Here is a 12,897-nt window from a genome sequence, read left to right on the forward strand (position 1 = left end):
ACCCGGCTGATCTACAGAGTGGGCTCCTGATGGAAGTGTTGAAGTTGACCTAAAGCGGGCTGTAAATGAGAGCAGTATGATGGAGATGGAGTTGTACGTCACGGCCACGTTAGAGAAAGGTGGAGGTGGTCAACACGTACAAGTACCTCGGGCTGTGGGTGGACAACAACCTGGACTGGTCATGCAACACAGAGCACCTGTATAAAAAAGCCCAAAGCCGACTGTACTTCCTCAGGAGGCTGAGGTCTTTTAACATCTGCAGGAAGCTCCTGAGGATGTTTTACCAGTCGGTGGTTGCTGGAGTACTTTTCTATGCTGTGGTGTGCTGGGGGAGCAGCACAGCAAAGAGGGACTCATCCAGGCTGGAGAAACTGATCAGGAGGGCTAGCTCTGTGGTCGGCATGAAGCTGGACACTCTGGTGACAGTGGCAGAGAAAAGGACATTAAAGAAACTGATGGACATTATGGACAATGCTGGGCATCCTCTGCACACGGCCATAACTCCTCTCTGGAGGGGAGAGGGAGGGGAGACAGGAGGACAGAGGAGGGGGGAACAACTAAGCTGTAGTGCCTCTTCACCTCACTGTGCAATACTTTTTGTTAATATCCAACAGTGCAATAGATTTCAATACTTGAAACGTGCAGTTCCCTTGTATTCTTGTTCCTATTTATTCTATTTATCCCTTTCGTATATTTTATTTACACATGTCTCTGTATTTATATATATGTGTATATATAATATTCTGCTCACGTTCTGTAACTTGCTGTGCTCTTGGAAACAGAGGAACCCACCTGAGGGATTAATAAAGTTTTATCTTATCTGAAATGTGGTTGAGAAGCAGGGGGGCATTACTCATTCACATCTCCCACTCAGCTGGTTATGAATTCAGAGTGGGGACCTCTTTGTCACCAGCCGTAGTGGCTAATGTAGAAATATTAAAGGTTTACCGCTTCGTTCATGGAATGTGACCATACGGGTCGGCCATGTCCGCGGGAATGTCGCCTGACTACAGCTGCGTCTCCCAGAACGACCCAACGATCCAATGGAAAGTGTGAAAGTGGGGCAGCGGCCCAATCTGTAGCCTGCTTTTAATCACACAGACCTCTGCAGCGTGGATGAGTCACTCGACTAGCTGTCGCCACCAGAGAACCAAGCTGCTCTCTAATTCCTGCTGTTTAAGACACCTTAGCTTTTTAGCTTTTATTGCTCGGTGGTGTCGTTCCAATTTTGTGATGTTGGTACACACCGTGCCTCCATTAAAACGTTTCTGGGTGGTGAAAGTAAAATGTGAAAGTCCCAGACACACAGTGAGGCTGCTGGTGCGACGCTGGTTAGAAAGTTGTTGCTTGAACTGTGGAGGATAGTGTGCGAGCAGGGCGTGTCAGCTACAGCTGTTAAACGCTGCTTTACCTTAAAGAGCAGACTCTTCACAGGAAATTCCTGTTGTCTCTTCAATGACCGGCTTTCCCAACCACCATCAGGCGCATTAGTGTGGACGTAGCCTCCGTTCAGCTGTTAATCAAGGACCCTGATGGAAGCAGCTTTTGGGGTGTAACAGGACTCCAGAAGTCAGTTTGTCAGCGACTGTGAAGATCTGTGTTATCAGTGAATCCCGAGCTTTCAGGTGTTTACAGGGCATTAGCATTGCTAATTTGACATGACGGGGCGACCTGTGGTCAACACAGTTGACCCCGTAAACCCCGTCTGTCACCCTATATGAACTGGAGTAACCACAAAAACATCAGAGCGATGGGAACAGCAGGTTTTATATGAGAGGCACACGACCTGTTCCCAGCATACGGCCCAAAAATATGAGAATTGAATCAACATCGATCCGCTACAAAGATGTTTTTGATCTGTCCTGCAACATATTTAGTAACGGAGGCAGAGAACGAGCCTGCTGAGGTTTACTGGCTGAAAAAGTCGTCCCGATGACGTGAGGTCACAGACGAGTTTCACGGCAGCGAGTGCTCCTGGCTGCAAACAGGCTAAAGACTCCTGGACCGGTCGCCTTTTTTCCACCATCAGAAACAGTCTCAGCATTAAAGCTGGAGCAGTGCTCACTGTAGTCATGTCAGACTTCAGCTCTCGTGGCTTTTTCGTCCACCGCCGCTCTCGAATGCGGCCCAACGTCCTAGGCGCTTTATGCTGCCTGGCAACCAGATGGTTTGGGTCTGCTACCAGGAGCTGCAGAAAGCTGAGTGAAGCAGAGAAAAGTGTGGAAAACTTGGGTTATTCCACCGAATGGAGCCCCCCCCCCCCCGTCCCCGGCTGCTAATGCATTCCTGAGCTAGAGCTCCATGCAGACGCTTCAGATGTAGTTTGATTTAGCAAAGGACAAAAACAAAGACTGATCACAGGAGATTTATGTTCTCTCAGGATGCAATTTGCTAATGGGAGAACAGTCGCTCTCACACCCTGCTGACACAGCTTCACTGGAGACCTTGACTCAAATTCAATTACAGCACATCTCCTCACGTTGATTCATCCTGACACAAAGCCAGGTCAGGGTGTCTCGACCTGTCGGTGGTGGTGGATCAGCTGCTGACGGCAGGGGTGGGGCGTCCCTGAGGTTTATCACCGCGCTGTTGTTTGCAGCACTGATTTACAGTCCCGCCCACTCGGCTCGCGGCTCTGTGACGCCAGCAACGCGTGAATTCGGAGACGGACGCACGTGTACAGCTCACGAAAAAACAAACACAGATGAGATTAATTGAATCTTTCATCTTTTCTTCCAGATGAAAGAATTAGAGACAACAAACTGATGCACACGCTCGGCTCGAGACGACCATAACAACATTTATCAGATGCCTCAGATCTGACTCTTGTTATTCTCTGTCCATCTGCAAGTGCTCACCTCCACACCCAGTGTGTTTTTGAGTGCAGGTTCTGGGTCAGTAATTCCACTCTGCTGCACATTAGTGGACCAAAGACGTGAGCTTTAAAGGGAGCGCTCGTGCTGGGTGAAACAGGAAAGGCTGTGACGTAGGTTTACTTAGGTTTATCCTAACAGGGTTTTAATTGTAGTAAAATACTGTAATTCTGTAATTATTAGGAAACCGTGATCTGCGTTACAACAGCTGCCATTTGTATTCATGCATCAGACGTGCAGCAGCCTCGTGACCACCATCAGCACCAGCTGCTGCTTCTGGATCTTCTCTCTTTGAGAGCTGCGTGGTAATGATTCTGAATCTGGGTTCATGTAGCCTGAGCGAGGCCTAAAGGTTCCGCCTGTAGAGGGCGCCGTTTGCTATTTATGTGCAGGTCAAAGACGAGAGGTTCGTGTTTCTGTTGGTGTGCAAATGGTGTCTAAAGTGGGTCACACTGACCGTTTTCTCCCTCTGAGATGGTGTAATCTACAGCAGTGTGAGACTTTTCAATGATCTTGTTTCCTCTCTCCTTTACCCCCGCAGAGGAGAAATATGTGACGATCCAGCCGTACACCAGCCAAGGAAAAGACGAGGTGAGCTTTGAGAAAGGGGTCACCGTGGAGGTCATCCAAAAGAACCTGGAGGGCTGGTGGTACATCAGGTGGGTAAACGGTGCACGCCAAACCCGCACATTTCACCGCGAGGCTGTTGCTCGTCGTTGTCTCGGCGATCAGAGCAACAATTTCCTGGAGCTCTCATTTGCATAATGGCGCCGAGAAGAAAGCGTTAACATATGGTGGCGTCAGGGCCGCCTGCGTGTTTGCACGTGTGTGTCGTTTACTCAGCCGGTGTGTATTTCCTCACAGTTGTTCAGTTCCTCGAGTCCCCGGGCGCTCCGCTGCACAGCTGATTACTATCACATGACGCCTTGTGGAGCCTCACATACCAACGCGTACACAAACATGGATCCAGAGCTCCTGTTTGAGGCGCGTACGCGAGCTGCCGTGTGTGCACTTGTCATGTACACTGACTGCTTTCCTAACAGCTTGTTCGCTCTTTGGCACTCCCTGCAGTGCACACAGAGTCATTTCTGAGCACCGTGTCCAACAGAAAATAATCCTGCAGATGCATGTCTGAGTCACGCTGCTCTCAGTGGGCCCTTCTTTAAACAGCAAAGTCCATGCATGAAGCTTTTTTAGTTACGGGGACTCCTTGTGGTCGCAGTTGGGAGTCGTGAAACGGAAAACAGGGAACAGTCGCGTCTCTTCTGTGCCGGGGAAATGACTCGGAGTTTCATTTGGAGCATTACTTATTGTTTCACTAAGCACTCTGAAATTACTCGTTTAGCATAACAATGTCTGCTTAAATGTGGGGAAGCAGCATCTCTTTGCATCTATTATGCATTCTGTTTACTTGCCTTTGGCTACTCACATCACCAGAATTAAAATTGTGCCTTTATTGCAACACACAGGATCTGACTCGGTGTGATTTCATGCATTTTTAAAATTGTGGAATTTTTCAGTTATTTATTAACTGTACGTATAGCTCATAGTGGCATCATGCACTAAGTTAGGATGGTACTCGAGTGCATTAAAGCTCTGCTGCGATACATTCAGTCATTACTCAAATCACACGTTTTTTTCTGAGTGTATTAAAATGCGCTAAATGAAGCTCCCATGCTGAGCTCATTACACTACTGTTACTACACAGCTGCAGTAGGAAACAGTAGCACACACACACACATGTATGTACCAAGGTGTACTGAATGCTGGCTCATTGTTGGGAGCAGAGCAGTGATGGAGAGGGAAGACCTGGATGTCAGCTGGAGTTTTAAAAAATGGCTTCAGCGAGAGATTCAATCAGTGTTAAAAAATAACATCATGATCTAAAGTCTAAATGAATTCAATTAATTTCAGTTTTATTTACACAGCGCCAAATCACAACAGCAGTCACCTCAAGCTGCTTTATATTGTAAGGTAGACCCTACAATAATACATACAGAGAAGAACCCAACAATCATATGAGCAGCACTTTGGCGACAGTGGGAAGGAAGAACTCCCTTTTAACAGGAAGAAACCTCCGGCAGAACCAGGCTCAGGGAGGGGCGGGGCCATCTGTTGTGATTGGTTGGGGTGAGAGAAGGAAGACAGGATAAAGACATGCTGTGGAATTCACTCCCGAATGCAGGCTCAAAGTGCTTTATGTTGGAAAATTGCAATATTAAATAAAGAGAGCGCTCCCTCCACCTGTGAGCAAGAACCTGGCAATAGCAGGAAGAAAGAACTCCCTTTTAGCAGGAAGAGAACCAGGATCAGGGAGGGTCAGGGGAAACTAATAAGAGTGAAACCTGAGATTTTGCAGTGGGACAGCAGGTCACTCCTGGCACAGTCTACTTCCTGCTCTGTGCTGTATGGAAAGGGCAGCTTTACCTGATCCTGAGTTCAATCATAATAATGAAGGGAACATAAACTCGATGTCATATTAAACGTTCTGTCTTTATGTGTTTGGGCTGCAGGTATTTAGGGAAAGAGGGCTGGGCCCCGGCCTCCTACTTGAAGAAGATTAAAGAGGATTTCTCCCCACGGAAGAAGACGCTGACGGGCCCCGTGGAGATCATCGGAAACATCATGGAGATCAGCAACCTGCTGCAAAAGAAGTCTGTTAGCGAGAAGGACATCCAGACAGACGGAGAGGGCGGAACCACGCCGGAACGCCACTTCTCCAAGAGCGAGATCAGCCTGCCGATGCCCTCCGAAATCAACGCCGCGACAGGCCGCAGGCTGAGCGCGGGCCGGGACACCAACAGCCCGTGTCTCGGAATAGCGGCGAGCGCCGCCCTGAATGAGAATAAAGCGAGAGGCGAGCCGGGCTCCCCGGCTGTTGCAAGAGTGGCACCGCACAGAGTGGAAATCGGTGAGAGAACGTGTTGTGTGTAAAGGTTAAAGTTCAGCCTAAAGCTTGAATGCAACATTAAGACGTGCCCCTTTCCATTTGTGCAGGATTCGGCGCCGTAGGTAAGCTACACGGCTGCTGCATCTAACCGCGCTCTGTCACACTAACCTTTGATGTGATAACATGCTCGGTGTGTGTTTCGGCCTCGGTTTCACTCACAAACTAAGAACCTGTGGTCAGTTTGTGGTTACTAAGACATCGCTCGGCTCCACCCATCCATCCTTTGGGACGAGCCCATTTTTTAACAAGCCGATGCTCCACACATGGCGTCCAAAGCCAGGACAAAATTAGTCTTTCAAATCTTACTTTTGCTTGTCTTTAAATATGTTGTCCTTTCCAGTGTGACATAATTCATCTTAGAACTAAATGTTTGGTGTTTGTTTGTTACAGCGAGTGTCAACCTTTTACTTTGGTCGTTTTTCTGAATTATTCTTAATAAAATCTTATTATTTTTAATCAGGGTCTCCTAATCTGCGGCAAAAACCTCCCCCCAGAAGAGACGCCAACTTGGTAAGACTCCAGTTTGGCTTCTGCTTACTGACAAACCCAGAGCGCCTTTCCTGCGTGCTCACTGATGTTGCCATGCTTCTGCTGAAGTACACGTGATCACAGTCGAGACTCTTCTTGTGTTTAAGAAGACAGCTGCAAAATCTTTCAGTGCAAGGATAAATACCAATAAATAATATAAAAAGAGAAAAAATCTAATTGGCTCTCAGACTACTGCAGGAGTTGCATAGCAACCATTGAGGCACATTTACACATTTTCAGCATGTCTGCGATTGTCCCGGTATCGCACGTGCACACCTTACATTTACCCTCATATTTATATATCATGATTGCATGCAGTCATAAATCACATCTTATGTTTTATGTGTGTCAGATACAGGATGGCTCAACGTGAGCGGCTCACTTCTCTCTCTCTTTGCTGTACAGGGCTTCCAGTTACCCAAGCCACCAGAGCCCCCTGCTGTGGAAGCAGAGTATTACACTATAGCAGATTTCCAGTCCTCGATCTCTGATGGCATCAGTTTCCGTGGAGGACAAAAGGCTGATGTAAGAGGCCAGATCTACAGTGCTGTCGCTCAGATGAGACGGGGCCTGTTGAATACGTATGCAGACTGAGTGCTCCCCCGATAGGCAGGAAAGCTGAGGCACAAAGGAGACGACCTTGGATACTGTGTGTGAAAGTGATGACGTAGACAGAATTCACTGTGCAGGATTCAGGATGAGGGTGGAGATAATGACAGAGATTCCTTCAGGGGTTTTTTATTAAGTTATACTGAGGTGATTCTTTTAACGACTGCAGTAACAGATGCATCATTGATCTTATTACAGTATTACTCAGTCTTTAATCACTAGTATGTAGCAAACACATATATATATATATATATATATATATATGTGAGTATTTGTTCCAGTAACTCTTTACTCCTTGTTGTGCAGGTAATAGAGAAGAATCCTGGAGGCTGGTGGTACGTGCAGATTGGGGAGATGGAGGGCTGGGCCCCCTGCTCCTACATCGACAAGCGCAAAAAGCCCAACCTCAGTCGTAGGTCCAGCACACTGACCCGCCCCAAAGTCCCTCCTCCAGCTCCACCTGTCAAAAAACAAGAATCTGAGGAGGCTCCGCCTTCTGCTAACTCTTCCTCCAAAACCACAGAGGTGCCTAGCAGGGCTGTGTACGAAGAACCTGAATATGATATTCCTGCAGTCGGATGCGAAGGTGAGCCTGAACCGGATCCCCTGAAGGACGAGCGTTCCCGCGATGTGAAGATCAACAGTGTGGTCAGCGACAAGTACAGCAGCTCCCCTCCATCCTGCAAGGCCTCCCCTCCCGTTTGCAAGGCCTCCCCTCCTTCCTGCAAAGCCTCCCCTCCCGTTTGCAAAGCCTCCCCTCCCGTTTGCAAGGCCTCCCCTCCTTCCTGCAAGGCGTCCCCTCCTGTCTGCAAGGCGTCTCCAGTTTTCGCCCATCGAAGAACCTCCTTCAGGTCTGTAGAGGAGGTTGCTAAGGAGGAGTGTATCTATGAGAATGATGGCTTCAGGCCGAGCGGCGGTGTTGAAAGAACCCTGACTAAAGGTTCCAGTGAGCCTAACTCCCCACGGAGCTACCATTCCTCCACAGTCCCAAGAAAACCCTCCGGATCTTCGCCTCTACCTGGCAGGCCCATGAAAACCATGACACCAGAGATGAGTCGGAGAAGCCAGACCCTGGGCAGACACATAGATATCAGCTTCAGATCCCAGGATAACAGCCCTCACTCGTCATCAGATGAATTGAGCAGAGGCTCCAAGAAAGGCCCTGTCTTCAACCGGGAGGTGGAGCAGAGAATAGGCCAGAGCCCCTCCACCAGGCCCAAGCCTTCCGTCAGACCTAAGCCCCTTTTGACCAAATCAGAGCCCCAGAGTCCAGAGAGGATGGACATCACCTCTCTGAGACGACAGCTGAGGCCTACGAGTCAGTTTAGACATAGCCTCAAACCTTCTCGCGGGGAGGACTCTGAAACAGCTTCTGTTATATCATCAGAGGACTCGGTGTGTTCACGCAGTACCTCAGATCTCTCCTCTGTTTACTCCAAAGGAAGCCGTGGTGACTCCGATGTGGAGGGCCCCAATCTCTACCGCTCCGTGGACGCCTATAAGAAAGTCCAGGACTCTGAGATCAGTTTTCCAGCTGGGGCTGAGGTCGAGGTTTTGGAGAAACAGGAGAGTGGTTGGTGGTACATCCGTTGGAGCTCCGAAGAAGGCTGGGCTCCCTCATACTACCTGGAACCTGTCAGACAAATGGGCGACGGTGGTGGCTTAGACGGACACGGGAGTGGTGGGAGTAAGTCCAACAGCCTGGAGAAGAATGAGCAGCATGTTTTGGCCCTCAATAACATTAATATTCAGGGCCTGACGCAGCAGCATCAAGGCTTGAGGAGGAACTCCCCACCGATTCCTTCCAAGCCTCCCGGCGGCTTCTCGAAGCCATCTGGGATGGTTAATGGAGGGGTGAGGATGAGGAACGGGGTACGCCAGGTGGCGGTGAGGCCTCAGTCTGTATTTGTCACCACTACGCAGCCAGCCAAGGACACGCACTACACAACAGGGTCCTTGAGAAGGAACGAGTCGCTGGGCAGGAGCGATCACTATGGTTCTGGTTCTGCCACTCTTGGAGTTCGCCGAAATGCCTCATTCAGCACCGTGCGGCCACACGTAGTTGTTGAAAGCCAAACGAGGCCTGCCGAACGCTCCAGTCTGTCTTCGGGGAGCGCGTTCAGCACAAGCAATGTCCAAGACGCCCTGAGCAGAGTTAACCAACGCAACGGTATCCCCGTGTCCACGGTCAGACCCAAGCCCTTGGAGAAGAGCCAGCTGATCCACAACAACCTTGGCAGGGATGTGTATGTGTCCATTGCCGATTACCGTGGCGACGAGGAGACCATGGGGTTCACAGAGGGAACCTGTCTGGAGGTGTTGGAGAGAAACCCCAATGGGTGGTGGTACTGCCAGGTGCAGGACAGCCTGGTTCCCCGCAAAGGCTGGGTCCCCTCTAACTACCTTGAGCGGAAAAAATAAAGGCAAGCCTACATCCGTAGCCACGCCCACCCCCAGCCCCCATTCCCCGCTCTAGGCCCATGGGCGGCGGCATCACTCCTTGAGAATGTTACCCGCAATCTCCCTTAAGCAATATGTCCTTGAAAATTGACATACGGTCAGACTGTGTAAGGAGAAAGATGTTTTAATCTGATAAAAAAGGACACTTTTAGTGCTGGTTTACTAAAATTTATACGAAAGGAGTGGGAAGATTTTCAATATTTTACCTGGAAGCAGAGACAGAAACATGGAATTGGCCACACTGGTTGAGGAAGTTCAAGGTGGATGCTGTGTCTGACACGTAAACTGGTCTAACTGGGAGCGATGACCTCTTAAAGAGGTTTGTGTCATGTAACACAGAAGCGGAGAAGAGTAGTGGCTACGCTCATCCTGCCCATCACTGACTACGATGGCCAATAAGTGCCTTTTGTATTTGGTCACCTGAACGAAGGTTCTAAATGGTGGATGGCAAACCAGTAAATCAACCAAATCTTTACAGAGTGCCATAGTCCTATGAACACCACCGAGAGCGTTTCTATACAAAGTTACGAGTTCGAAGCGCAAAGTTTGGATTTAGACGTCTTCAGTTCGATAAAGAAAGAAAAGCACGAGTGAAGGGACTCAAGTTCCCAGAAGATTTATTTGTTTTAAGCCACAAAGTCATCAAACAAAGACGATAGTTGAATCTCATCATCACAACTTCTCTTTAGTTTGTTTCTGTTAACGTGTCTCGTGCTGATGCAAGTCTTCCTTAGAGAATTATTTCTGCTTTCTTGTGACATCTGTTTTCCACCGACAGCCTTGAATTGGACGAGCCAAAGCTCGACTCTGGCAGAATAGACGGCTGACGCTCGGTTTCTGTAAACTGTTTCTATCAAAGATACCACAGAAATATCTTAGTGTCATTTTTCCTGGATGTAGTCATCTGGGAGAACAAATTTATTTAAAAAAACCAACAAACCTGTGAAACTTGAAAAATACAGAACAAGCAACGGAACAATGAGACCTCATACAAGCGTAAGGATAACCTCATTGCACAGCTTTTAGCTCCAGGAACTAATGATTTTGTGTATATTGTGTTGTCATAATGCAGCTATCGAGGTGATGAATTGCAAGCATACTGGAAACGTAGTGAAATAACTTTAATCCAGGGATTTATTTGAATAGATTAGAGGCCAAAATGTGATCGAACCAAAGAGAGATATCACTTCATTGGCAGTTTTGGGGATTTTACCGTTTACTTACGGTACAAATGGTAACACACTTTCACCAAACTGCCTAAAACGAGGTTTCTATCAGTATCTGGAAGCACTTGAAGGAAGTGAACAGTTAATTGTAATATCAGATATTGCTGTGCAGTATTGGGATTTAAACAGAGACTAGAGTAGCTATTTTATTGTTATTAGCGACTGTTTGAAATGTGACGGTAGAAATAATTCTTCCAAAAGGAGTCAAAGTTCAAAATTCTGATGGCTGATGTTCAAGACTGCTGAAATACATTTTCTAACGAACACAAACTTCTCATTATGTTCCTGCTGGACAGTATCATAGTACTAAACAAAGTGCAGTACCTGCTAGATCGCAGTTATCTATTTTAACAAAACCATATTTGTGTTTTTGTGGTCTCTCTGTGATCGCACACCGACAATAACGAGGAACGAAGTGGTTCTGTTTTGTGAGTTAGTGCACTTTAAAAACTGCTTTTATGGTGCATTAATGTAAAGATGCAGTAAAAACTCAGCATGTTATTTATTGAATGTTTTTTTGTAATTATTTCATATTTTCCAAACAGGAGGATGAGTTCTGCTCTCAGTGGCAGGAGATTTGGTCAAATTGGAGACCTCTTGTGGTAATTGAAAGGTACTACAACGTGACTTTGAGGCTTTCCTGCAGTCCTACCTCAGTGCAATAAGAAATGCGCTGCTGGTCAGTGAGTCTCCACAAAAACTGTTTTGTTTTTAATCTTAGTGCAGCTAAAACTGTTTTATTGCACATTTTGTTTCGCATTGGGCAAGAATTTAGTTTCTGAAAAGTGATTTTTTTTTTTTCTCGATGCTGTTTGCTGCAGCTTTAGCAAATCATGGGCACTTCCTTCATCTTTATTGTGCTTTACATAATGCCTGATAAAAGCATATTTATAATGAATAGTATTATTATTTCCACAGTTCCCCTCATTCAAACAGAAACCATCAGCGTGTCCTGTGATGGTAATAAAATCACTGATGTATGGACCTATAAATAAAACCAGTAACCGTCTGGGTGCTGACAGGCCCCATCCTTTGAGACGAAGGCATTATGTAAATGTGTCGAATCACTCTGAACATTTCGCTCCAGCACATTCATCATTATTATTATTATTATTATTGCATATCGCTTTGTTTGATTGAGCTGAACTTACTTGTAAGGGAATCGTTCTGTGTCGAGCCTGCGTTTAGCTGTGTAGCATCTTTATTCATGCTTTTACTTCGTTTTTCTTATTTCCTCTTTTTTTCTTTCGTTCTGAACCCACGAGGAAATGTGCAATAGATTAAAAAAAAGAAGAAGAAAAAAGACAAAAACGCTTCAGCGAAAGGAGGAAGGTCATAGTGGGCCGGGAGTAGATGTTCCCGGTCAGGCTGCCGGTCACGAGGCTTTTGCCGTCTTTTCCAGTGTGTCATGTTTAAGTCTGTTTTCAGAGAGCAGGTGTGCGAGGTCCTGACGTCAGAGCACTCGTCGGACCAAAGCAGCGACGTGATGAACTAACACGAGGATGTCTGCTCCCGCGACCTCCGTCAGCTGACCCATTCTGTAGTGACATTACAGCCATCTGGGATCTTCGTCACAGACGTAGAGTCACTGGCCCACCATCATCATCGTCATCGTCGGGGGCCCTCAGCTGTCACGTTTGTGCCTGAATGGAATTCTTTGATTGTTTCTGTGTTGTTGTTTTCTTCCTCCTCTCCCTCTGGACTGTGTCCTCTGCCCACCTGCTTGGATGCCTCTTTTGACATTTACCCCCACGGCTGTCAGACCAAGTCGGGCCTTTTCGTCAGCGATCACCGCGGCGATGTTGACCTTTGGGACCGCCGGCTGGCAAAGTGACGTCGACGCCAGCGTCTCGGCGGTAAACAAAACACCGGGGAGACGAACGCTCCTTCAGGCCGTTTCAGTTCAATCCATCAACTTCCAGGATAAACACCAAAAAGAGAAAATCCTGTTTTTCCCCCCACGCTGTCTTTGCAGAGAGATCGTGCTGTTCGCAGAGGCCGACGCGCAGAGCCCGGTCCTTTTTGGGGGTCGGCTGACTTTGTGTTTAACTCCACGTTTAAATCATCGTGGGAAATTCCCTCATTTGCTTTGTTGCTGAGAGATTCGCAGATTTCTGAAACTCGTTTTCAGTCAAAGCTGGAAGCCAGTTCTGAAACCTTCTTACTGTCACTGCTGACCGCCGAACAGACACGCCCGTCTGTGAGCCGTCTGTGAGCCGTCTGTTTTCAGCCCGTTGCCTACATAAACTTG

General features: G+C 47.6%; 1 protein-coding gene across 6 annotated transcripts in view; it reads left to right on the forward strand.

Moving 5' to 3' along the window:
* sh3pxd2aa (SH3 and PX domains 2Aa) overlaps positions 1-11,151 on the forward strand; it is a 94,879-nt gene extending 83,728 nt beyond the window's left edge. For 4 of the 6 annotated variants that reach the window (XM_026169662.1, XM_026169658.1, XM_026169660.1 and 1 more), the window contains 6 exons: positions 3,415-3,532; positions 5,387-5,784; positions 5,871-5,885; positions 6,284-6,333; positions 6,757-6,876; positions 7,267-11,151. In XM_026169662.1, coding sequence (XP_026025447.1) covers positions 3,415-3,532; positions 5,387-5,784; positions 5,871-5,885; positions 6,284-6,333; positions 6,757-6,876; positions 7,267-9,381 — 2,816 coding nt within the window. In that variant the 3' untranslated portion in view covers positions 9,382-11,151. The remainder of the gene's footprint in view (positions 1-3,414; positions 3,533-5,386; positions 5,785-5,870; positions 5,886-6,283; positions 6,334-6,756; positions 6,877-7,266) is intronic. The other 2 variants (XM_026169659.1, XM_026169661.1) reach the window with 1 other exon arrangement.
* Positions 11,152-12,897: the final 1,746 nt, after the last annotated feature.

This window comes from Astatotilapia calliptera, chromosome 6 (assembly GCF_900246225.1).
Source record: "Astatotilapia calliptera chromosome 6, fAstCal1.2, whole genome shotgun sequence".
Lineage (NCBI taxonomy): Eukaryota > Metazoa > Chordata > Actinopteri > Cichliformes > Cichlidae > Astatotilapia > Astatotilapia calliptera.